This window comes from Delphinus delphis, chromosome 1 (assembly GCF_949987515.2).
Source record: "Delphinus delphis chromosome 1, mDelDel1.2, whole genome shotgun sequence".
In the NCBI taxonomy this organism is placed as follows: Eukaryota; Metazoa; Chordata; class Mammalia; order Artiodactyla; family Delphinidae; genus Delphinus; species Delphinus delphis.
Window position 1 is genome coordinate 35,050,734 of NC_082683.1, and position 23,241 is coordinate 35,073,974.

At 47.3% G+C, this 23,241-nt stretch overlaps 1 protein-coding gene across 1 annotated transcript; it reads left to right on the forward strand.

The window, feature by feature from the left end:
- The first annotated feature begins 9,425 nt into the window (after positions 1 to 9,425).
- MPL (MPL proto-oncogene, thrombopoietin receptor) lies at positions 9,426 to 22,018 on the forward strand. Its single transcript, XM_060004427.1, has 12 exons — positions 9,426 to 9,504; positions 9,658 to 9,790; positions 10,131 to 10,309; positions 10,825 to 11,123; positions 11,525 to 11,687; positions 11,944 to 12,070; positions 16,246 to 16,427; positions 16,590 to 16,732; positions 18,633 to 18,792; positions 18,986 to 19,082; positions 21,161 to 21,248; positions 21,463 to 22,018. The coding sequence occupies exons 1-12, from the start codon at positions 9,426 to 9,428 to the stop codon at positions 21,748 to 21,750; spliced, it is 1,938 nt and encodes a 645-aa protein (XP_059860410.1). The 3' UTR covers positions 21,751 to 22,018.
- The last annotated feature ends 1,223 nt before the right edge of the window (positions 22,019 to 23,241 follow it).

A 23,241-nucleotide genomic window follows, 5' to 3' on the forward strand; every position in this document is an offset into this window, starting at 1 on the left:
GTAAGACCAGTATTACCCTGATACACAGAGCAGACAAAAGATCACAAGAAAACAAAACAACAGATCAATATATCTTATGAATATGGACACAAAAATTCTCAAGAAAATACTACAGAATCCAGCAACATATAAAAAGGATTGCATAACATAACCAAGTGGGATTTATCCCAGGAGTGCCAAGGTTGGTTAAACATCCAAAAACCGATTAATACGGCAACGTATCAATAGAATGAAAAACAAAAACTACATGATCATCTCAATAGGCACAGAAAAAGCATTGGACAAAATCCAACACACTTTCATGTTTAAAAAAAACAACAACTAAAACTAAGAATAGAAGGAGACTTTATCAACCTGATACAGGGCATTTACAAAAATCCACATCATACTTAATAGTGAAAGACTGAATGCTTTTTCCCTAAGAACAGGAAGGAATAAGACAAAGATATCTGTCTCCCCACTTCTATTCAACACTGTACTGGAGGTTCTAGCCAGGGCAGATGGGCAAGAAAAATAAACAAACAGCACCCAGACTGGAAAGGAAGAAGTAAAACTGTCTCTATTTGCAGATAACATGATTGTGTATCCAGGAAATCCTAAGGAATCCACTAAAAAACTATTACAACTGATAAATGAGTTCAGCAAGTTTGCAGGACACAAGATTTATACACAAAAAGCAGTTTTCTTTTATATACTTGCAATGAACAATCTGAAAATGAAAATAAGAAAATTCCATTTACAATAGCACTAAAAATAATAAAATACTTAGGAATATATTTGGCATGCAAAACTTATACTCTGAAAACTACAAAACATCACTGAAAGAAATTAAAGCACATCTAAATAAATGGAAAAACATCTCATGTTCATGAATTGGAAGACTTAGTATTGTTAAGATAATAATACTTCCCAAACTGATCTACAGATTCAATGCAATCCTGTCAGAATACTAACTGGCTTCTTAGTAGAAATTGACAAGCTGATTCTAAAATCCATATGGAATTGCAAGAGACCCAAATCAGCCAAAACAGTCATGAAAAAGAAGAACAAATTTGGAGGACTGACACTTCCTAATGTGAAACTTATTATAAAGCAATAAAAATCAAGATAGTGTGGTGCTGGCATAAGGATAGACAGATAGATCAATAGAATAGAACTGAGAATCTAGAAAGAAACCCATGTGTCTATGATCAACTAATTTTAAACAGAGGTGCCAAGACCATTCAATGGGAAAGAATGGTCCTCAACAAATGGTGCTGGGACAACTGAATAGCCACATGCAGAAGGATGTATTGGACCTTTTACAAACACCATAAACAAACTCAAACTGGATCAAAGACCTAAGTGCAAGAGCTAAAACTATAAAACCCTTAAAAGAAAACACAGGGGTAAATCTTCATTACCTTGAATTTAGCAATGAATTCTTAGATATGACACAAAAAGCACAAGTAACAAAATTAAAAATAAATGAATTAGACTTCATCAAAGTTGAAAACTTTGGCATATCAAAGGACATTATCAAGAAGGTCAAAAGACAACCCATAGAATGGGAAAAAAAAATATTTGCAAATCACATATCTGAGAAGGGACTTATATCTAGGATATATAAAGAAGACTTACAACTCAATAAAGATAACTATCCCAATTTTTTAAAATAAGCAAAGGCCCTGAATAGACATTTCTCCAAAGAAGATATACAAATGGCCAATAAGCACAAGAAAAGATGTTCAACATTATTAGTCATCAGGAAAATTCAAATCAAAACTGTAAGGAGAATTGGGGTGGGGGAGGGAAGGATTGGAAGTTTGGGATTAGCAGACACAAACTATTATATATAGGACGGATAAACAATAAGGTCCTACTGTAAAGCACAAGAAACTGTATTCAATATCCTGTGATAAACCATAATGGAAAAGAATATATATATATGTAACTGAATCACTTTGCTGTACAGCAGAAATGAACACAACATTGTAAATCAACTATACTTCAATAATTTTTTAAAAAATACTATAAGGAGATACCACTTCATATCCACTAGGATGGCTATAATCAAAAGTCAGATAATAACAAGTGTTGGCAAGGAGAAATTAGAACCCTCATACATTGCTGGTGGGAATGTAAAATGGTGCAGCCTCTTTGGAAAATAGCCTAGCAGTTCCTCGAACAATTAAGCATAAAATTTCCATAGGACCCCACATTTCCATTCCTAGGTGTATACTCAAGAGAAACGAAAACATATGACCACACAAAACTGTACTTGAATATTTATAGAAGCATTATTCATAATAGCCAAAAAGTGTAAACAACCCAAATGTCTATCGACTGATGGATGGATAAACAAAATGTGGTATATCCATAGAATTGAATATTATTTCAGCCATTAAAAGGGAATGAAATGCTGATGCACTCTACAACATGCATGAACCTTGAAAATACCATGCTAAGAGAGAAGCCAGTCACAAAAAGACCACATGTTGTATTTGTTTGTATTTCATTTACATGAAATGTCCAGAATGGACAAGTCTTTAGAAATAGGAGGTAAATTACAGGTTGCTTAGAGTTTGGGATTAGCAGATGGAGAATAGGAGGGCAAGAGCTAAAAGATACAGGATTTCTTTTTTTTTTTTTTTTTTTTTAATTTATTTAGTTGCGTCGGTTCTTAGTTGCGGCAGGCAGGCTCCTCAGTTGCGGCTCGTGGGCTCCTTAGTTGTGGCATGCAAACTCTTAGTTGCGGCATGCATGTGGGATCTAGTTCCCGGACCAGGGATCGAACCCAGGCCGCCTGCATTGGGAGCGCAGAGTCTTAACCACTGTGCCACCAGGGAAGTCCCAGGATTTCTTTTTGAGGAGATAAAAGTGATCTAAAATTGACTGCGATTTCATATATCTTTATATCATAAAGATTTCACACTTTAATTGGGTGAATTGTATGGTATGTAAATTAAATTCCAATAAAGCTGTTAAAAAAGAGAGAGAGAATGAAGAAGTGATGGTGTGGTGGTGAGCTGGAAGAAATACTTAGGTGGAAGAATGGCCAGGGGTTGAATATGGGCGTGGAAGGAAAGGGAAGGAGTCTAGGATTATTGCCACACTTCTGTTTAGATGACTGGATTGCTGGAAGTGTCAGTCACTGAAAGAACAAAAACAGCTGCTATGTACATGGGGCTTAATTGCCAGGCACGGCCCAAGCGCGTGGCACATATTAATTCCTTTCATCTTCAACAACCCTATTAGGTAGCTACTATTATTATCATTCCCATTCTACAGAAGAGACAACAGCCTCAGAGAGGTTAAGTAACTTAGCCAGAGTCTGGCAGCTCATAAGTGGCCAGAGTTGGGGTTCAAATCGAGACATTCTGGATCCAGAATCCTTCTCGTAGCCACAGTGCTGTGGTGCTTCTCTGGCACAGAGGAAAGGGCCCGACTGGGGTATAATACCAGCTTGCAAATCCAACACCAATACTTTGATTGCATACTGCACGCCAGGTCCTGGGCTAAGGGCGGGCCCCAAGGGCATTCTCCCCCAACAGAAGAGCTCACACATCCACTGTGGCACCGTAGGACCTAGGACGCCACTACAAACAAGGCAGAGAACTTCAGGCCAAAGCACCTAAACTCTCAGCCTCACCTGCCCCAGCCCTGTCTAGCTGCAGTCCTCACTGCCTCACTCGGCAGCTGTATTCCCACAGGGGACGACCTGGGTTGGGCAAGGGTTGGAACAAGAGACCTACTCAGCAGCACAAACTTGTTTCCAGGGAAATGATGGAAAAGGGAAGAGGGAAGGCCGAGGCACGCCTCTTGAAGCCTCATTTGGCTGGCGGCTGTGGGAAAGGCGAACCCAAGTGCTTTGTCCAAGAGGCCTCACTGCAGCCTGCCAGGACTGCAAAAACGGAACTCCCACCCGTCAGCCCTGAGTCATTCCCCTCTCGGCCCCAAGGAAGGGGTGATTTCCTGCCTGGCCCTCTGGGCAGCTCAAGCTCCTCCCACGGGCAATGCATCTCTTATCTCACCCCAGGCCCGCTCCCAGAGTCTGGCCGGAGTGGTCTGGTCCTCATGTTTCCTCAGCAGGAAACATGGATTCAGGGGTCGGAGAGAGCCCAGCAGGTCAGGAGGACAGAGGGCTTATCAAATTGGGTCCCCTGTAGCTCTCGCTTGGGGTCGCTGCTGGGCACCTAGGGGCCCTTTTCCCATTTACTTGAATAAAACCTCTCCTGATGCCTGTTCTGAACCCAGCCTCATCCTGTGGGAGAGACTCTGGCCTGGTGTGGCCCTGTGCCAGGCACATAACGTTAAATAAATGAATAAAGTGGAGGAAACAGTAGTCCTAGTCAGAGGTGTTCATGTAGTAGTTATAAGAACAGGCTTTGGAGTCAGACAGACCTAAATTCAAATCTCAGTTCCCCTTAATAGTGACTTGGGACAACTCAGTTAATCCATCTCAGCCTGCGTCTTCTCTTCTGTAAGGTAAGAACAAGGGCACAGAACGGAGTCCTCGTGGGATGTAATGAGACAATGCATTAGCGTACGGCTAGCAAATAGCAAGCGCTCTTTTTTTGTTTTTTTTTTTTTTTGCGGTTCGCGGGCCTCTCACTGCTGTGGCCCCTCCCGCCGCGGAGCACAGGCTCCGAACGCGCAGGCTCAGCGTCCATGGCTCACGGGTCCAGCCGCTCCGCGGCATGTGGGATCTTCCCGGACCGGGGCACGAACCCCTGTGCCCTGCACCGGCAGGCGGACCCTCAACCACTGCGCCACCAGGGAAGCCCAGCAAGTGCTCTTTAATGGTAGCTGGTGGGACAGGGAATCAGGGAGGAAGAGGCTGGCCCACTCCCACCCGACTTTTACCCCAGGATGAGTGAGCTAAGATGACAGTCCCCTCTTGGCAGGGTTCACATCTTGTCTCGCTGAGGGGGAGCTGTGCACAGATGTTTATGTATTAAAGCACCCTCACAGGGGCACAAAATCCTGGGGGGACTCAGAGGAAAGAAAGATTGTGTGTGTGTAACCCAAATGTCCTCAAGGCTTGCAACGCTTTGGTGTCACCTTTTCCCTTTACATCCAATCAGAATAGCCCAGTCCCTATTCCGATCCTCTGGGAAGTCCATGCCCTCATCTATTCTGACTAGGACTCTAGTACATCCTCATGATCACCCCTCAGTCTGAATTCCTGCTCTTGCTAAATTCTTGATCACTGGATTGCTCACTTTCTGTGGCTGCCATCCTCTCTTGACTCCACAGGTATCATTACCTTTCTCCCTTTGTTCCTAAAACACCATGAATATAGGGTTTTGCTACAGAAGGCCTCTACTGAGTGTTTGGGGATGCTTTAGGGAAGCTAAGCTTTCACAGAATAGGAAGTAAACTTAAAACTGAGTATTAAGCATCACTGTTCTGAAATTTTCCTCCAACAGTCCTTCTACTGGAATTTCTCACTGGTGAAGATTTCTTTCCCTCAGGCTGCTATCTTTCACTTGCTAGCTCTCCTCCTTTTTTCTCTGGAGTTACCACAATACACTCCAAAATTCTCATTAATTTCATATTTGGCAAATTTAGCTCTCTAACCCCTTCCTATGCCCAAAGTGTCACCAGGTTGCTTCTGATCACAAAACAGTTACAAGGCCTCTGAAAGGAATGTGAAACTGCATTTTTCTTTTTAAGTTAGGCTTTTTTCCCCATTACATATAGTTGGGGGATAAGAGTCCCAAGAAGTAATGACTTGAATCACAAAGACAGCTCCAACAGGCTGAGAGTTTGGAGGGTTCTGTGCTTGGGGAAGCAAGGAAGAAGGGCCTGTGGCAGGGTTTGGGAAAGAGTGAAGGGAGCATCATGAGGGAGAGAGTCCAGGAACAGGAAGATGAGAGGTTTAAGGACTTTAGTTCTAGCATCGAGAGATGAACCTTGGTCCAAACGATCACAAAAGGATTTTAAGCAGGGAAAGAATAAAAGCAAATTTGAGCTTCAGAAAAAGTACTGAATAAGGAGAGACCATTTGTCAACTATGGGAATAGCAAATATAACACTGAAAAAGGTGTGGGGAAACCACAGTGCTCTGACACACTGCTCCAGGCGTCAATGGAACAATGGTTCTGGAGAGAAGCTTGGCAACGCTGGGAAAGAGACGGGGAGATGGAGAAACCAAGTGCCCAGAGCTACCTCTCCCTGGCTTTCTGACTGGAAGAAAATGACAGATGTTGGGAAATCTGGGAAAATTGGGAGGGAGAGGGCAAGGGCACAGGCATGGGCCCCTGAGAGCCCGATTCTCTTCCCACTCACTGTTCAGGGATATCACATTAGTAGCTTGAAAGTGGCCGTGTGGGAGTATTTATACCACAAAGAGCAGCAAATGCTACCCAACGGGCTCCCATCCCCCAGCCCCAGAGAGCAGTCCAACAGCACACTACGGCCTGAGCCAGTCCGCACCCAGCAACCCCTTGAGTTCTCTCAGCAGCAGCTGCACAGAGATCAAATACAGACTTTGATACGCCAGGGCTTTGGCCTTATATCCAAACAGAAAAGCCTAGGCCTGCTGACCTGGGCTGGACCCATTGGCCCCTGACCGGAGAGTAGCAGATCTAAGTGATCTCCTTTCACCTAGGGCTATTCCAGTCTCTGTTTAATATTCTAAAAAAGCAAAGGATTGGGGAAGGCATCTCTTTCCAGCTGTGTGGAAGCAGAAAAAAATGGCAAAATGACAGGGACAGGTAGTTGGTCGTCCTTCCACGCAGAAGCAGAAAGGCCCCAACTCAACTCTCTGATGGTAGTAAACCAGCCCCTTGACTTGTGGGCCCTCACCCCTAAACACTATTATGCTGCCTCCCTGTGAAGGTCATAGGACTTGGTAAGACCTGGATGCAGGCGTAGAGGGAGAATGAAAATTTGAGGATAACGCCCAGGTCGCCTATGGTGAGATGCAAACATAGGAAGGGAAGATCCGATAGGCTGCATGGGAGGTAGGAATAGCTCTGTTTGGGACACGGTGAGCTTGAAGTGCCCATGGAGCAACAACTCAAGATGTCTAATAAGTAAGTGAGAACTTGAAGTTCAAAAGAGTGATAAAACCTTGAGAGTTACTGGTATATAGATGGAACTGAAGCCGTGAGACCACTCGGGGAATATGAAGGGGGAAACAAGGACATCTGGGGAACACCAACATTTAAGAGAAAGAGCAAAGAGAGAGAGAAACTGGGAGGGAACATTACAGAAGCAGGAGGAAACCAGGAGAAGGTGACACATTGCAGAACACAAGGAAGGAGGAGAGTATCAGCTGCAGAAAGGTTGAGCATGAGAAGGATTAAGATGAGAGACACAGTGAGGTTATTGCGGCTGGTGGAGATGGGATCTAAGTAGGCAGGGGCCGGATCAGGCAGGACCTTGTGTGCCTCTAGGAGGTGTCTGGATTTTATTCTAAGTGCAGTAGGAAACCGTTAGGGGTTTTCAGCAGGGGAGTGAAGAAATCTGATTTGCATTTTAAACATCTCACTCCCGTTCTGTGGAGGATCTGCCGGAGGGGTTAAGAGTGGAGTTAGTTAGGAAGTTACTCAGTGATCCAGACTTGGACGGACTAGGATGGTAGCAGTGGAGGTGGTGCAAGTTCAGGGTGCATTTTGAAAGACTATCTGGCAGGGCTTGCTAATGAATTGAATGTAGGGTAAGAGGAAGACAGGAATCAAGGAGCACTGAGGTTTCTGGTTTGATCAACTGAGTAGATGGTAGTGCCACTTACAGTGTGGGTAAGACTAGAGGAAACAAAACAGGTTTAGGGGTGGGAACCAGAATCAAGAGTTTTACTTTGGCCATCGTTAAGTATAAGATGCCCATTAGACACATAAGCAGAGATGCCAAGTAGGCAGTTGGTGATCCAGATCTGGACCCCAGGAGGGGGAGTCGCAGCTAGAGATATTTTGAAGCCATCAGCACATACACAGCATCAAAGCCATGGGACTGCATGAACATTAGAGTTGTTTCCCCTCTCACTTGACCCGGCAGAGGTTGGGTGGCCCTTGATTGGGGTCTGGGAGAGGCGTCCAAAGTCACCCCCGTTGGGCAAAGGAAGCTGGTCCTTGGAACTTGAGAACTGAACAGGAATCGGGACAAACCTAGCCTCAGGGACTTCTTGCAGAGAAATGGTGCGAGAGAAGCTAAGACTTCACAGGGGAGCTGTAGGTTTCCATGTCCCTCCTCCTACCCCTTCCCACAATTCTCTGTTAGTAGCATTAATTCAGGAGGAAGAGAGAAAAGTGATATTGAGGATACTAACTCTGTAAAGCCAGGAAGGGGCACCCCAGCTGAAGCCAGAGGGGCTAAATGTGGGAGTTAATATGGTCTACACTGGCCCCATGCCCTGCAAGAGTCAAAGCTCCTGAGAATCGGCATAAAAGCTACCAGTCAGAGCAGTCCCAGGAGGGGGCCTGGGCTACAGAGAAGGGATCACACCCACTCTTCCGCTACTAATGTGAAGATGAGCTCAAGCTGGAGGACTGAGACCAACCACCCCTTGATTCTGAGCCAACCTGATAAAAGTGCCGAAGACCAGAGCGTCTCAAGCTTTAATATGTATTCGCATCATCTGGGAATTTGGAGAGAGTGCAGATTCTGTTTTAGAAGGTCTGGGGCGGGGCCCAAGAGTCTGCATTTGTAAGACACTCCCAGGGAATGCTCTTGCTGCTGATCCATGGACCACACTTTGAGTAGCAAAGGATGAAAGGCAGCTGTGGAGGGTCCCCACAATGGAGGCTGTTGTGTAGTTCCCAGGAGAACGTGTTTATTTGTGCACAAAGTGACAGAACCTATTAGAGTGGAAAGAGCCACCATTTTGTCACAGTTGCAAGGCAGACAGTCGTTTCTTGGCAAATGACACCTTCCAGCGGCACTGGTATGGTTGTCAAGCACTTGGGTTCTGAAGCTTGATGTCCTGAGTTTTACCTCTTAGGAGGTGTGTCCTCTTAGGCAAGTCTTTATTTGCATCTCAGTTTCCTCATCACTCTAGTGGAAGTAATAAGACTATTGTGAGGGTTAGCTGAGTCAGTAGATACAAAGTGCTTAACACACGGCAGCACTGTAAGTAGCACTCAGTGAATGTTGCTCTCCATGCTCATGATACACCCTTCCACAGCAGTGAACGTGGACACACATAGAGGCTTACTCTGCTTTTGGTACATGGTCAAAAAAATGTAACCCCCCCATCTCCCCCCCACCAAAGGTCTGTATCCTCTCTTTCAAATTCTTCCTACCCTCCTGCCCACTCCCACACCCCCTCCCCTGGCCCCCGGCCCCAGTGTGGTCTGGATGGGCCCCACAGGGGCAGGGACAGGGACAGGACGTGGGGCTGTATCTGACAGGAACCTGAGGGGCTGGCCCGGGAGGGGATTGGGGCCCGGCTTCCTGCAGGGAGGATGGGCTAAGGCAGGCACACAGTGCCGGAGAAGATGCCCTCCTGGGCCCTCTTGGTGGTCATCTCCTGCCTCCTCCCGGCCCCCCAAAACCTGGCACAAGTCACCAGCCAAGGTGAGGTATGTGGAGGGTGGAGATCACCTATACCCAGGAAGAGGGAGCCCTGGGAGGGGGATGTGCAAAGTAGGAGGCTCCCATTGGTCCCCGACTCTTGCCCACAAACACACCAGGGAGGACCCAGAGCCCAACTCACCAGCTATTCCTCAGATGCCTCCTTGCTGGCCTCGGACTCAGAGTCCCTGAACTGTTTCTCCCGAACATTTGAGGACCTCACTTGCTTCTGGGATGAGGAAGAAGCAGCGCCCAGTGAAATATATCAGCTGCTGTATGCCTACCCAGGGTATGTGCTGCATCATATATATCATATATATGTACCATGTATGTACCACTCCCCTGTATCTGTCCTGTACATACCACAGCTGAGCCCCATTCCAGTAGCTTCCCTGCCTTTGGCGCTATCAGAGGACTCCTCCAAGTACATGCCCTAAGTAGCCACTTAATGAACAGATGTGCTTTGGATACACCCAGCTCACACCCTCTACGTAACCCCTAATCCCACCCAGGCACTGAGAAGAAAAATGGCAGTATTGGAAATAGAACTTGGGTTTGGGCCCAGACCTGGGTCCTCAGGGCTGAACAGGTGGCCGTGTAGGTAGGACGGACTTCTCCTGTGCCCACAGGGAGAAGCCCCGTGCCTGCCCCCTGAGTTCCCAGCGTGTGCTGCCCTTTGGAACCCGGTACGTGTGCCAGTTTCCAGCCCAGGATGAAGTGCGCCTCTTCTCTCAACTGCACCTCTGGGTGAAGAACGTGTTTCTGAACCAGAATCTGACCCAGCGGGTGCTCTCTGTGGATAGTGTGGGTACGAACCATCCTCCTGTCATCCTGGCCCCCCCGTTTGCTGCCCTCAGGCCAGCTCCTAGAATCAGACTGAGCTGTGCTCTTTCAAGACGATGTGGATGTCCCCCCACTACCAGACCCCCAGAGGCACCTCAAGACCCCCTTCTCATTCCTCTTAGCCTCAGCATCCAGAGCTAGACTTCATTTCACACCAGAGACACCCTGACTTTCCCATCATTAACCTATTCATTGACTCACTCATTCATCAGTTACAGAATACCTACCATGTGCCAGGCACTGTGCTAGGTGGAAAGGATGCACAGATGAAGAGAGGTCCCTGCTCTTGAGGAGCACCGAGCCTAACAAACGTGCAACGAGGTCACTGTTCTGAGGACAGGAGAACAGGATAAGGAGCCTCCCTGCCCTGCCCCGGGGCTGCCCTCAATCCAGCCTCCAGCATCCCCTCTCCACAGTCCGTGGGTTGAGCTGCAGACTGTGGCCCCCAAAGAGTTCTCACGTGCCCTGTCTCACCTTCAGGCCTGCCAGGTCCCCCCAGCCTCATCAAGGCCATGGGAGGGAGCCAGCCAGGGGAACTTCAGATCAGCTGGGAGGTCCCAGCTCCCGAAATCAGTGAATTTCTGAGGCACGAACTCCGCTATGGCCCCAAGGATCCAAGGAACTCCACGGGTCCCACAGTCACACTGCTGCTGTCCACAGAAACCTGCTGCCCAGCTCTGCGGAGACCAAACCTAGCCCCAGCTCCGGACGAGTCTCCGTGTGCTCAGCCCGTGATGCCCCAACAGGATGTACCAGAGCAGACCCCCACAACTAGAGAAGTATCCTGGCCTTCTTCTGCTCCACCTCCCGATCTCCTGCCCACAATTCTGCCCCCAAGAAAGGATAGGCCATACTTCGGGGATTCCAGGCTGGGTTGGTCCTTAGAGAGTTAGTATAGGCTCTGATTAGGAGCCATGTCTATTTAGGGATCTCCCACTTTGGGTCATTCATACCAACAAGATTGAGAGCTTCAGGCCTCCAGGTTAATGGGGATTTCCCTAAAAAGCCCTGAACTCCACCCGAAACCCACTGACCTGGCTCCCAGCCTGTGTGCATATCTATCCGGTGAAGAACTGAGTGTCTCTCCACAGGCATGTTGTGGGGCTTCAGATATAAGAGGTGGAGGCTCTCTCGGCTGAGAGGCAGACCTAGATTCTGAGGCTGGGATTCTTCTCCCAAGGCTCCATCTCTGACAGTGAAGGGTGGAAGCTGCCTCCTCTCAGGGCTCCAGCCTGGGAACTCCTACTGGCTCCAGCTACGCAGCCAACCTGATGGGGTCTCCCTCCGTGGCTCTTGGGGATCTTGGTCCCTCCCTGTGACCGTGGACCTGCCTGGGGATGCAGGTGAGTCAACAAAGGAATGGGGAGATGGGGAGGAGATAGAAAAGATCTCTAGAGAGGCCTGGGCTGGATATGGAAGCTCTGCAAACCATGGTCCTTCCTGATGACCTCAAACTTGCCACTGGACAGAATGAACTATGTTCAGGGAGAAAAGACAGAATAGGAGTAAATGTTCCAAGTTACGTGTGTAAAGATGATCTGGACACCCTATAGAGTAGGAGCACGTGGGCTCTGATGGGACTTCCTTCTCTGACCCCAGTGGAAATTGGACTGCAATGCTTTACCTTGGACCTGAAGAATGTTACCTGTCAGTGGCAGCAACAGGACCATGCTAGCTCCCAAGGCTTCTTCTACCACAGCAGGGCATGGTGCTGCCCCAGAGACAGGTGAGAACTGAACTGTTGACTGAGCTTGATGTCATGGGAGAGAAGCACAACCTTGCAGAAAGAAGGGAGAGATTGTCCTGGTCCTCTTCACTCCCCTCCCTTGTCCGCCAAACCAAACAGCCTCCATGCTCTCATCCTCCAATGGGTATTGTATCTTTTCAACCTCTCTTCATACTCGCTGGGAATGCCTTGGTTTCATGCAGCTTTAATCATGTCACCTGGACCATTCCAGCAGCCTACATTCTCATCTACCTCCGATTTACCCCCCATGCTGCTGACAGACTGGCTTTTGTTAAACTCAAACTTTGCATGGCCTTTCCCTACTCAAATATGCACTGCAGCTTTTCACTATCTATCAGATCCAATCAAAACTTCGCCTGGCCTTCAAGAATTTCCACCAAACACCTCACTGACCTGTTACTTCCTTCATATCAAGTATATAACCGAGTCTTACTGATTTTACCTGTTAAACATCTCTAGAATCTGTCCACTTTTCTTCTTCACTGCCATCATCCTAGTACAAGCCATCATCATCTCTCACTTAGGCTATTGAGAAGTCTTATTAACTGATCACTTCTTGGATCCTCCAAAACATTCTCCACACAGGAGCTGGAGTGATTTTTTAAAAGTGCAAAAAATAGGGACTGCCCTGGCGGTCCAGTGGTTAAGACTTCGCCTTCCAATGTAGGGGGTGCGGGTTCGATCCCTGGTTGGGGAGCTAAGATCCCACATGCCTCGCGGCCAAAAAAACCAAAACATAAAACAGAAGCAGTATTGTAACAAATTCAATAAAGACTTTAAAAACGGCCCACATCAAATCTTTAAAAATAAATAAAGAAATAAAAGTGCAAAAATAAATACAACATCCTCTGCTTAAAACTCTTCCAAGGTCCACAGCTTCCACTGATCTTAGGACAAAGAAGAGAACACTACTGTGACCGTGTAAAGTTCTAAAAGGCTCAGCCCCTACCAATGCCTTCAGTTTCATCTTATACTATGCTGCCTTTTGTGCTCTGTGCTCCAGTACTGGCCTATTTTGTTCCCCCTACCTGCCATGTCCCCTCCTGCCTCTGGATCTTTGCACATGCTGTTTACCCAACTCTCCTATCTTTACTTAACCTTTATTTATCCTTCAGATCTCAACTCAAATGTCACCTCCTCAGGGAGCCCTCCCCTGACCTTCCTCCTTAGGTCCAATGGCACTATTATACATCCTTGTTGTACCACGTACCCCTCCTTCTTAAATACTTATAATAGTTACAATTTTACATTGATACCTCACATAGTTTTTTTCTTTTGGCTGCGTTGGGTCTTCGTTGCTGTGCGCAGGCTTTCTCTAGTTGCGGTGAGTGGGGGCTACTCTTTGTTGCAGTACGAGGGCTTCTCATTGCAGTGGCTTCTCTTGTTGCAGAGCACGGGCTCTAGGCGCGCGGGCTTCAGTAGTTGCGGCACGTGGGCTCAGTAGTTGTGGCTCGTGGGCTTAGTTACTCCGCTGCATGTGGGATCTTCCTGGACCAGGGATCGAACACGTGTCCCCTGCATTGGCAGGCAGATTCTTAACCACTGTGCCATCAGGGAAGTTCCATGGTTATTTGATTGATGACAAAATTCTGTCTCAGAGTTCCAGTTGAGAAAGGCTGATCTTGACTATACATGATCCATGAGGGCAAAGTCAGTGTCTGCTTTTACTCACCAATATGTTCTCAACTCACACGGTGCCTGGAATACAGTAGATGCTCAGTAAAAAAAAATTGTTGAATGAATGAATAATGAAAAAACCCACTATTAACAGTTTTAATGTATTCTTCCAGATTTTACATGCATTTACATATGTCTATACACAATATTCAATTTTCAATATAAATTGGATCACATTATATGTATGATTTAGTAACTTACTTTTTTACTTAAAAATATGTCTTGGAGATCATTACAAAAAGATGTAACGCATTCTTTTTAATAACTGCACAGATTTCCACAGTATGGAGGGGCCATGAATGGATCAAAAGGTGGCAAAACCGAATTCACATATTCCCTACCAAAACCTGCTCCTCCTCTTCTTGTCCATCCTGCTATCAAATCAGTTTTCCACCCTGAACCTCTGCCATTTCTACACCCTCCATATCCAATCAGAAACGCTTGTCATTTCTACCTGTACAGTATCCCTTGAATCCATCTATTTCCCTCTACCCCAACTACCACAACCCTACTTTCAGATCCTCATAACTTTGCATGTAAAATACCATAACATTGTCCTAATAAATTTCTCTGCTTCTAGTGCACCCTCACAAGTCCTCTCTTACAAACTGCAGTTAGAGTGACTTTCCTAAAGTACAAAGCTAATGACGACAATTCCTGTTTAAAATCTTTAAATGTCTCCATCATTACTGCAAGATTAAGTTTACGCTCCTTAGAAAGGCAATAAGGCCATCCATGACCTTGGTCTGCTCACATTTACCACTCCCCACCAGACCCTCTATGCTAAAAGCATTCTGCACCACTTAGAATTCCCCCAGAGTACCATATCTCTTATCTGTGCACAAGCATGTGCCTGGGATGTCTGTCTGTCCCCTTTGCCTGTCCTGTTTCGAGTCCAGGACTCAGTCTAAGCACCGCCTTGCACGGGAACTATCCTCTGACCCTCCCCATCTGGGTTAGATGATCCTCCTTGATATTCCCAAGCCAGCCCGTGCACATCACAGAAAAATATCATCTGTTTGTTTTTCTACCTTTCCCATTGAAATGACAGGTCCTTGAAAATTATTACTCTGTGTATTCATAGGGCCTATCACAGTGCCTGGCACATAGTATCAATTATTTGTTGAATAAATTAGTAAACATAAAAAAATATAAAATGATAAATAATTTTAGTAATAGCTAGTCATTTAGGGGTTATAATCAGGAAGGAGGCAGGATTTATTTGTTCAATAAACAATTATCGAAGGCGACTATGTTCCAGGCACTGGGGATAGAGTGACAAAACAGAAAAGCTTCTGGCATTGTTGGGGCTTCCATTTTAGTCGGGAGAAGGGAAGAGGGGGTGAGAAACAAGTAAAGAAATAAAGGAACAAGGTTATATGATAGAGACTAAGTGGGAGGGTGGGGGAGGGGTGCTAATTTCACCTGAGTGGTCGGAGAAAGCCTTGCCAAGGACGTGACAGGTGAGCTGAGACCCAAGTGGCAAGAAGAAGTGAGTCACGTGAGATCTAGAGGCAGGGCAACCCAGGACAAGGTGAGCTGCAAAGACAGGTCATCTGGTATATCTGCTGCACAGAGAGAAGGCCTGTGTGCATGAAGGGTGGTAAACTGGTGTGAGAATTGTAGGAGATGAGAATGGGGAGGGAGGGAGGAACTCAACCGTATGGAGTCCTATAGGCTCTGGTATGGAGATTGGATTTTATTCCAAGGGGGATGGGGAGTCATTGAAGGATTTTAAGCAAAAGAGTGACATGATATGATTTACATTTCAAAAAGATGTTTCTTTGTGCAATTAAAAAGAAGTAAGAGTGGAAGCAGGATCACCAGTTAGAAATTTGCCTTAATCCAGGCAATGGATAATGGTTTCATCTAATGCAGCTGCGGTAAAGATCAAAATAAATGGACAGATGTGTCAGATATTCTGGACATTATCAGATCAACACTTTGGATCTTGTTGCTGTGTGGAGAGTAAACTGAAGGGAGTGGCAGAAATGGAGGCAGAAAAGCCAGTTAGGAGGCTGTTGTAATAATCTATTAATAAAATAACATTTAGAGGTGACTAAGAGGGCCGCCTGATGAGAACAGTTTAAAAACATGTTTTCCTCCAGAAAGATGAAAGCTCTTTAATCTCTGAAATAATAACATTCAAAGTAGGCATTATTAACCCATTTCACAAATGAGGAAACTGAGGCAGAGATAAATCAAGTAATTTGCCCAGAGTTATACACCAATAAGCCAAGACCCAAACTCTATAGCCCATATGCTATTTTCCTATCTCATCTAGCTCTTTTCTCAAGAAGAGGCTGGACACCAAAACAAACCTCAGAAAACCAAACATTATGACACGGGAGAGAAAGGCCTGTAGGCCCATCCAAAGAACAAGTTAGATTATAATCCAGTCCCCTGTGGGATGGGGGATATGAGGATTAGTCTCTGAGGCAAGCCTGATTCAATGACTCTATGGGACTGATTCGTAGGGACCCCGTCTGGGAGAAGTGTGAAGAGCAGAAGAAAAATCCAGGATCACAGCCCTCCCAGTTCTCCCGCTGCCACTTCAAGTCACGAAATGACAGTGCTATTCACATCCTTGTGGAGGTGACCACAGCCCAGGGTGCCATTCACAGCTACCTGGGCTCCCCTTTCTGGATCCATCAGGCTGGTAAGAACTTTCTCCCCTTCTCCTCCCACGTAGTTCCCACCTCTACCATATCTGACCCCATGCCCAGGATCACCAACTCTGATACTTCTGACCCGTGGCCCTGGTGACATGATGTCTCATGCACAGAAGGGCTTAGGCCAGTCCCTGCTGATGTCCCTGTAGTGCTCATTCCCACTCCAAACTTACACTGGAGGGAGGTCTCCAGCGGGCAGCTGGAACTGGAATGGCAGCACCCATCACCCTGGGCAGCACAAGAGACCTGCTATCAGCTCCGATACACAGGAGAAGGCCATCAGGACTGGAAGGTACAGTCAAGGAACAAATGCCCCCAGACCTCATAATCAGGGTATCCCTGACTTTCACTGTATCTGTTATCAGGAGTGAAGGTGTCTGTGTATTCACGTCTGAGCTTGTTTATCTATGTTTTATCTGATTCAGCTGGTATCTTAATCTCTCTTTGGCATCTGACATGCTGACTACTCCTATTTAAAATTTTCTCCTTCCTTTGCTTTTGGGATATCAGTCTCTCCTGATTCTCGTACCACCTCTCTGACTGAACCTCCTCGCTCTTTTCCTGGCTCCTCCTTTCTACACTTCCTTAATAGGTTGTGCTTCCAACAGTCCCATCCTAGACTCTTTTCTCCTCTAGATAAATATATATGCTCTCCCTAAGTGAGTGCTTCAACTCTGTGGTTTCAATGACTATACGTTAACCATCCCAAACTTATCATTCCAACACCCATATGAAAAGGAACTTCTATACCATAGGTGAATTACGTAAATTTTTGAAGTCTCAATTTCCTCACTGGTGAAATGGGGATAAAGCTATGTACTTTCCAGAGTTACAGTAAAAATTAAATATATAAATATTTAGCATACTGTCTGGCAGATAGAAGGTGCTCAATATTCATTAAATATTAGTTTCTTTCTTTACTTTTATTCTCATTCACCACATGTATATACAACTTCTTACCAGACAGCTCTATCTAAAAGCCCCCAGGGCATTTCAGACTCAGTATATCCAAAACTGAACTCATCTTCTTCCCCAAACTTATTTTACTTTTTTACTGAAGTTACATAAAGTAACACAAATCTTAAATATACCACTGATTAATTTGTACACGTGTATACAGCCATGTAACCATTACCCAGATCAAGACAGAGATTACTTCTAGCACCCCAGAAGCGTCTCACGCCCGCAGGTCACATACGCACACCCTCCAAGGAAACCACTACTCTGACATTACCACTCATAATTTCTGACTGTTGTTGAACTAATAAAATAGAACCATACAGCATTTCTTCCTCAGACTTACCTCTCCCGTTCCTTGTCTCTGACAGTGGCACCAACACTTACCCAGTTACCCGAGTCTGGAATTATCTTTGACTCTTCTCCCTTTTCCCTTCCCTCTATTTATCAACAAATTAGTTGAGTTTATTGTACTAATAGGTCTCATGTCCCTACTACCACTGGCTTAACCTCACCTTTGACCATCCAGCCGGCCCATGCATGCTCTTAGTACACAGAACACTCTGTAACCTCCAATCAAGCAACAGGCAGCATTACACTCTTCTTGGTGCTCCCGTGGTACCTTACTTATATCATTATTATTGCACTAATTATTTCTTGTAACTGTTTACTTGTTTGGGTGTCTTACTCTTCATGTTTGCTAACTGATCAAGTTAATAATGTCTCCCTGCTTGTACACACGATTCTTGTTCCCTGTGCTTGGAATCTCTCCTCGTACCCCCAGCACCTAGCACAGTGCTGGCATCCTCTACTCAGAGGATGTTATTTGTGGCCTGGTCTACGTGGCTCCGAGTATCTGAGCGTGTCCGGGGTTTCCATCGGCCGACCTGGTCTGGTGCGTGCCTGGTTACTGTGTGTGTACCAGATCTCTGTCGGTTTATCGTATGTATATGTGTCAGGATGAGTAGTACTCTGTGTAGATGAGTCTGTGTGACGGGGGTGTACCGCGCCAGGCTGGGCGAGGCCGCAGGCAGGGCGAGGCTCTCTGTCCTGGTGTTCTCTCCAGCCAGCTTCCGCCGGGATGACCGTTTTCTGCCAGCGAGGCTCTCTGGGGGAAATCCCCGGGGACTCAACGCGGTAGGATTTCGGTCAAACAGATGCCGAGTTCTAGAGGCCCCGACGCCGGCCCACCCGGACCGGGAGCCTGACCACCCGCCCGCTTCTCCTCTGCGCAGGTGCTGGAGCCGCCTCTCGGGGCCCAGGGAGAGACCTTAGAGCTGCGCCCGCGCTCCCGCTACCGTGTACAGCTGCGCGCCAGGCTCCACGGCCCCACCTTCCATGGGCCCTGGAGCGCCTGGTCCGACCCAGTGAGGGTGGAAACCGCCTCCGAAACCGGTGAGGGCCGAGCCAGAGCAAAGGCGGTCAGCGCCTGCGCGAGCGGAGGGGCGCCGGCGCAGCGAGGGGCGGGGCCGCGGCTGAGCCGACTTACCCGGCGCCCCGGGGCGGCGAGGGGTGGGGCCTGGCGGACCGGGGAGGGCGGCTCCTGCCAGGCGTGGCCCCCCGAGATCTGACTGCTTTTGTCCATTAGCCTGGATCTTTTTGGTGACCGCTCTGCTCCTGGTGCTGGGCGTCAGCGCCCTCCTGGGCCTGCTGCTGCTGAGGTGGCAGTTTCCTGCGCACTACAGGTACCGCTCCGGTCAGGCGGGAGACGGGGCCGTGGTCCGGGCGAGGCCAGCGGCCTCTAAGGAAGCATCCCCGCGTCACTCTATGTCACCCGCTCTCCGGACAGTCCCACATCCACACCTGTGGCGTCAGCTGCTCCCAGCGCGTCTTCCCCGGGAGTCGCACTGCCTCCTTACACTCTAACATGCCCACTCCACGGGACACCCCAAACAGGCCCACCTTCTGACTCCTCATCTCAGTAACAAGGCTACTGTCCCCCTGTCACCCAAGCCGCAACACTTAGGCGCCACCCTCGCCCTTATCCAGTCTGGTCTGGTCATTCCACCTCCTAAAGCTCGCTCAAACAATAGCCCTCTTTCTCTAGCGGTACAGGCACTACCTGACTCCCCAAAACGGAGCCCCTTCTCCCTCCAATCTAGCCTCACGCAGCCATCAGAATAATCTTTCTAAAACTGCACACGTGAACTTGTCACTCCGCCTCCTTAAGTCACATTATTAGCGCCCCAGGATAAAGCCCAGACGCTAGAATGACAAGGAAGGCTGCGCAAAATCTGGCCCCTGCCAGGATTTCCACCCTCCCACCATGTGCATCAGCCTTGCCAGACTGTTGGTGATTTCCTCCCCAAGTCAAGAGATTCTACTTCTCAGTGCCTTTGCACATAATGTCCCGTCTGCCAGGAATATCCTCCCTGGATGACTAATACCCATTTATCTATAAATAACTTTCTTCCCCAACTCCTAGGAAACCTTTCCTGACCTTCCCCTATTGGCTACTTTCTTTGTGCCCCAATGCAGACTTCTTCCACAGTACCAGAAGCATTTTACTGCATTCATTTCTTTATCTGTCTTCCCTATGCTTTACTTGGTCATCCTTAAATCGATAGCACAGGGCCTGCTAAATAGCACACACTTAAATAAATGTTATTAATGAATGACTTGTTTGTGTGGGGAGACTAAGGCTGAGGAGAAATGTCATTGGAAGTTATAAACATGAAGGACAGAATCCATACCACCTCAGTCCTTCAGTTGGTAACATCTCTCGATTCTTGAAGACTCAGCTCAGAAGGTAACTCCTGCACGTGGCCTCTTTAGATGACCCTAGGCTAGATTAGATGCCCCTCTTCTGTGCTGCATCTCTCCTTGAACATGTCTTTGAGCTTTTAATCCACTCATATGTATGAGCAGACCGCAATGCAGCCTCTATGCAAGTAGCCAGCGCCAACAAAAAAGTTGGGAGAGAGGAGGGAGGTGGTGCTGCTGAACCAGGCGTACTCAGTTCCTTTTCCCCAATTTACCAGATACATCACTCCTCCTTCCCTGGAGAGATACGAGTGAGGTCACAGAAGAGGCCTGAAATGTCGTTCAGCTAAAGTCCCTCCATGTGGAAATATGAGCCTAAGGAATTGGAGGTTCCCCCAACATACCTTAATCCACGTTCTTCCTGGAGAGACCACCTTCCCCAGTAACTTAATAAAAGCCCCATTGGTTCTCTCCATTCATTCATTCAACTAATTTCTTGAGAACCTATTATGAGCCAGACACTGTTCTACACCCTGGAGCTACAGGAGTGAGCAAATAGACAAACTCTTTGCTCTCATGGAGTTTACATTCTCGTATATGTGATATATATAAGGATCTAATAAATACACAATAAGTCAAGTGCTATAAAGAAAAGTAAGCAGAGCAGGAGACAGAGAGTGATGGGGAAGGGAGGTGGTTCTATTTTAGGGCAGTCAGGGAAGGCCTCTGAGCAGGACGACGTCTGAGCAGAAACCTAAATGAAGTGAGGGAACAAATCAAGTGTTCCAGGCAGAGAAAACAGGAAGTGCAAAGGCCCTGAGGCAGGAGTGTTTGAGGACACTCAAATCCCTTTTTTGAACCTCCGCACTGCTGAGTTCCCTCCACCACCAGAGGTTTCCTTTTCACCTATGCTCCACTACCTTACTTTACTGCCTTGACTACACTGTTACCTCTCCAAGCGTGCTCCCCCACCTCACTGCCTCCCCCCACGGCCCCCCCTCAGGGCTCCCCTCCTAACTCACTCCCACAACTCAGTCTCCTTCTCTTCCTTCTCCTCAAGGAGCCTGAGGCATGCTCTGTGGCCCTCAGTTCCAGACCTGCACCGGGTCCTAGGCCAGTACCTTAGGGATACTGCAGCCCTGAGTCCGGTGAGTGCACCCCTGCTCTCCACCACCCACCACCAGCCCTGTGTGGAGCTGGATCCTTGCCCTACCACACAACTTTTCCAAGGCCCTTGCCCACCAGCATGCCATCCCTGGGCCCTACCTCCAGCCGAACCCTCCTTTCTACACAATCCAGGTCCTGCTCCCACAGGACCTGCTCTAATCCAGACCCCTTCCCCCCCTCTCCCATCTCTCCCAGCCCAAGGCTGCAGTCTCAGATGCCTGTGAGGAAGTGGAACCCAGCCTCCTTGAAATTGTACCCAGGTCCTCAGAGAAGACTCCCTTGCCCCTATGTTCCTCCCAGGCCCAGATGGATTACCGAGGATTGCAGCCTTCTTGCCTGGGGACCATGCCCCTGTCTGTGTGCCCACGCATGGCTGAGACAGGGTCCTACTGCACCACTCACATCGCCAACCATTCCTACTTACCACTCAGCTGCTGGCAGGCCCCTCGCTCCCAGTACCCTGGACAGATCCAAACCCTCTAGTCCTTCCTTCTGAACTTCCCTACCCACCCCATCCCAACAACACAACCATCTCAGACCTCACGTCCTTCCCGGTTGTCTACCCTCCTAGCTGGGCTTCATAACACTGATCTTTCAGTACTGCTGCTGACATTAATCCAGGACAAGGCTCATTTGACTAAGCTTCTCTAAATTTCACCTCCTTTCTCTCTCCTCTTTAATGCCAAACTCCTTGAAAAGGAGTCTCCACTTCCTGACTCCCATTTGCTCCTCAGACTCCTTCAATTCATTCCCCTACTACCACTCTGCTAATGGAACTACTCAGGCAAAACTCACCTCAAATTTTTCTCATCACAAGATCCAATCAGATTTTGTTAATTCTCAATCCATTTGATGTCTCTGTTGTCATTTGTCATGGTGACTACTCATTTCTCCTTTAAATTCTCTCCTCCATGGCTTGCATACATCACCATCTCTCCTGGCTCTGCTAGGGCCTCTCTGAGTATACTCATAGTTAAGAGCGTAAGCTCTGGAGTCAGAGCTGGGTTCAATTCCTGTCTTTCCCATTTGCTAGCTGTATGGCCTTGAGCAAGTAAAGTCTTTGAGCCTTAATTTTCTCATCTATAAAACAGGGATAATAACAGAACCCCACAGAGTTGTAAAGAGCATTTAGTGAGATAATCTAAGTAAAGCACAGTAACTAGGACATAGTAAGTGTTTGATATGTCTAAACTATGGTAATTATTCCTTCCTAATCTTATCCTGGAATCTCTTCCACTCCTTAATTACTGCAGTCCCTCAAGAGTCCATTCTTAACAGTCTCCAATCCCATCGGTTCTCATTGCCTTTCCTATATGCTGACCATTCCAAAGTTCTCATCTCCAGCCCAGACCTCTACTACAGCACCTGTAATGGTTTATGCAAGTAACCGTTTACATGTCTGTCTTCTGTTACTAGATTGTGAGCTCCTTGAGGGCAAGGGCTGTGATTTATTTGTCTTCCCTCCAACCCCCACCCCCCAGCACCTGGAGCAGTGCTTGGTGCATGGTAGCAGGCCTTCAATAAATGTTTTCTAAATGAAGGAAATCTTTCTGGACAATGCTGCCTTAGCCCCATGCCTCTCATCCTCTCTGCCATTCATATGCAGCAGTAAATGTGCTTAGCCATTCTGATTATGGATTCCCCTGACCCATTCAAATTCTCAAGCAAACAGTATTTTTTGCTGACTCCAAATTTACCCACTGTGTCAGTCAGGGTCTTGGCAGAAATAGATGATGCACTCAGTCTGGGTATCTGGATGAGAGTTTAATAAAGGACATATTTATAAAGATGAGGCAGGATTTAGGAAAACCATCAAGGAATAGTGCAGTAACCCGGGGCTAACAACAGCTGGGAGCCGGTACCCACCGCACCCCACCCTGGGCATCGAGGGGTAACGGGAGAGAGTAGTTATGAGACAGGGAGAGAGTAGCTACAGAGAGGGCTGCCTGGCAGGAGCCCTGGCAGAGAGCTACA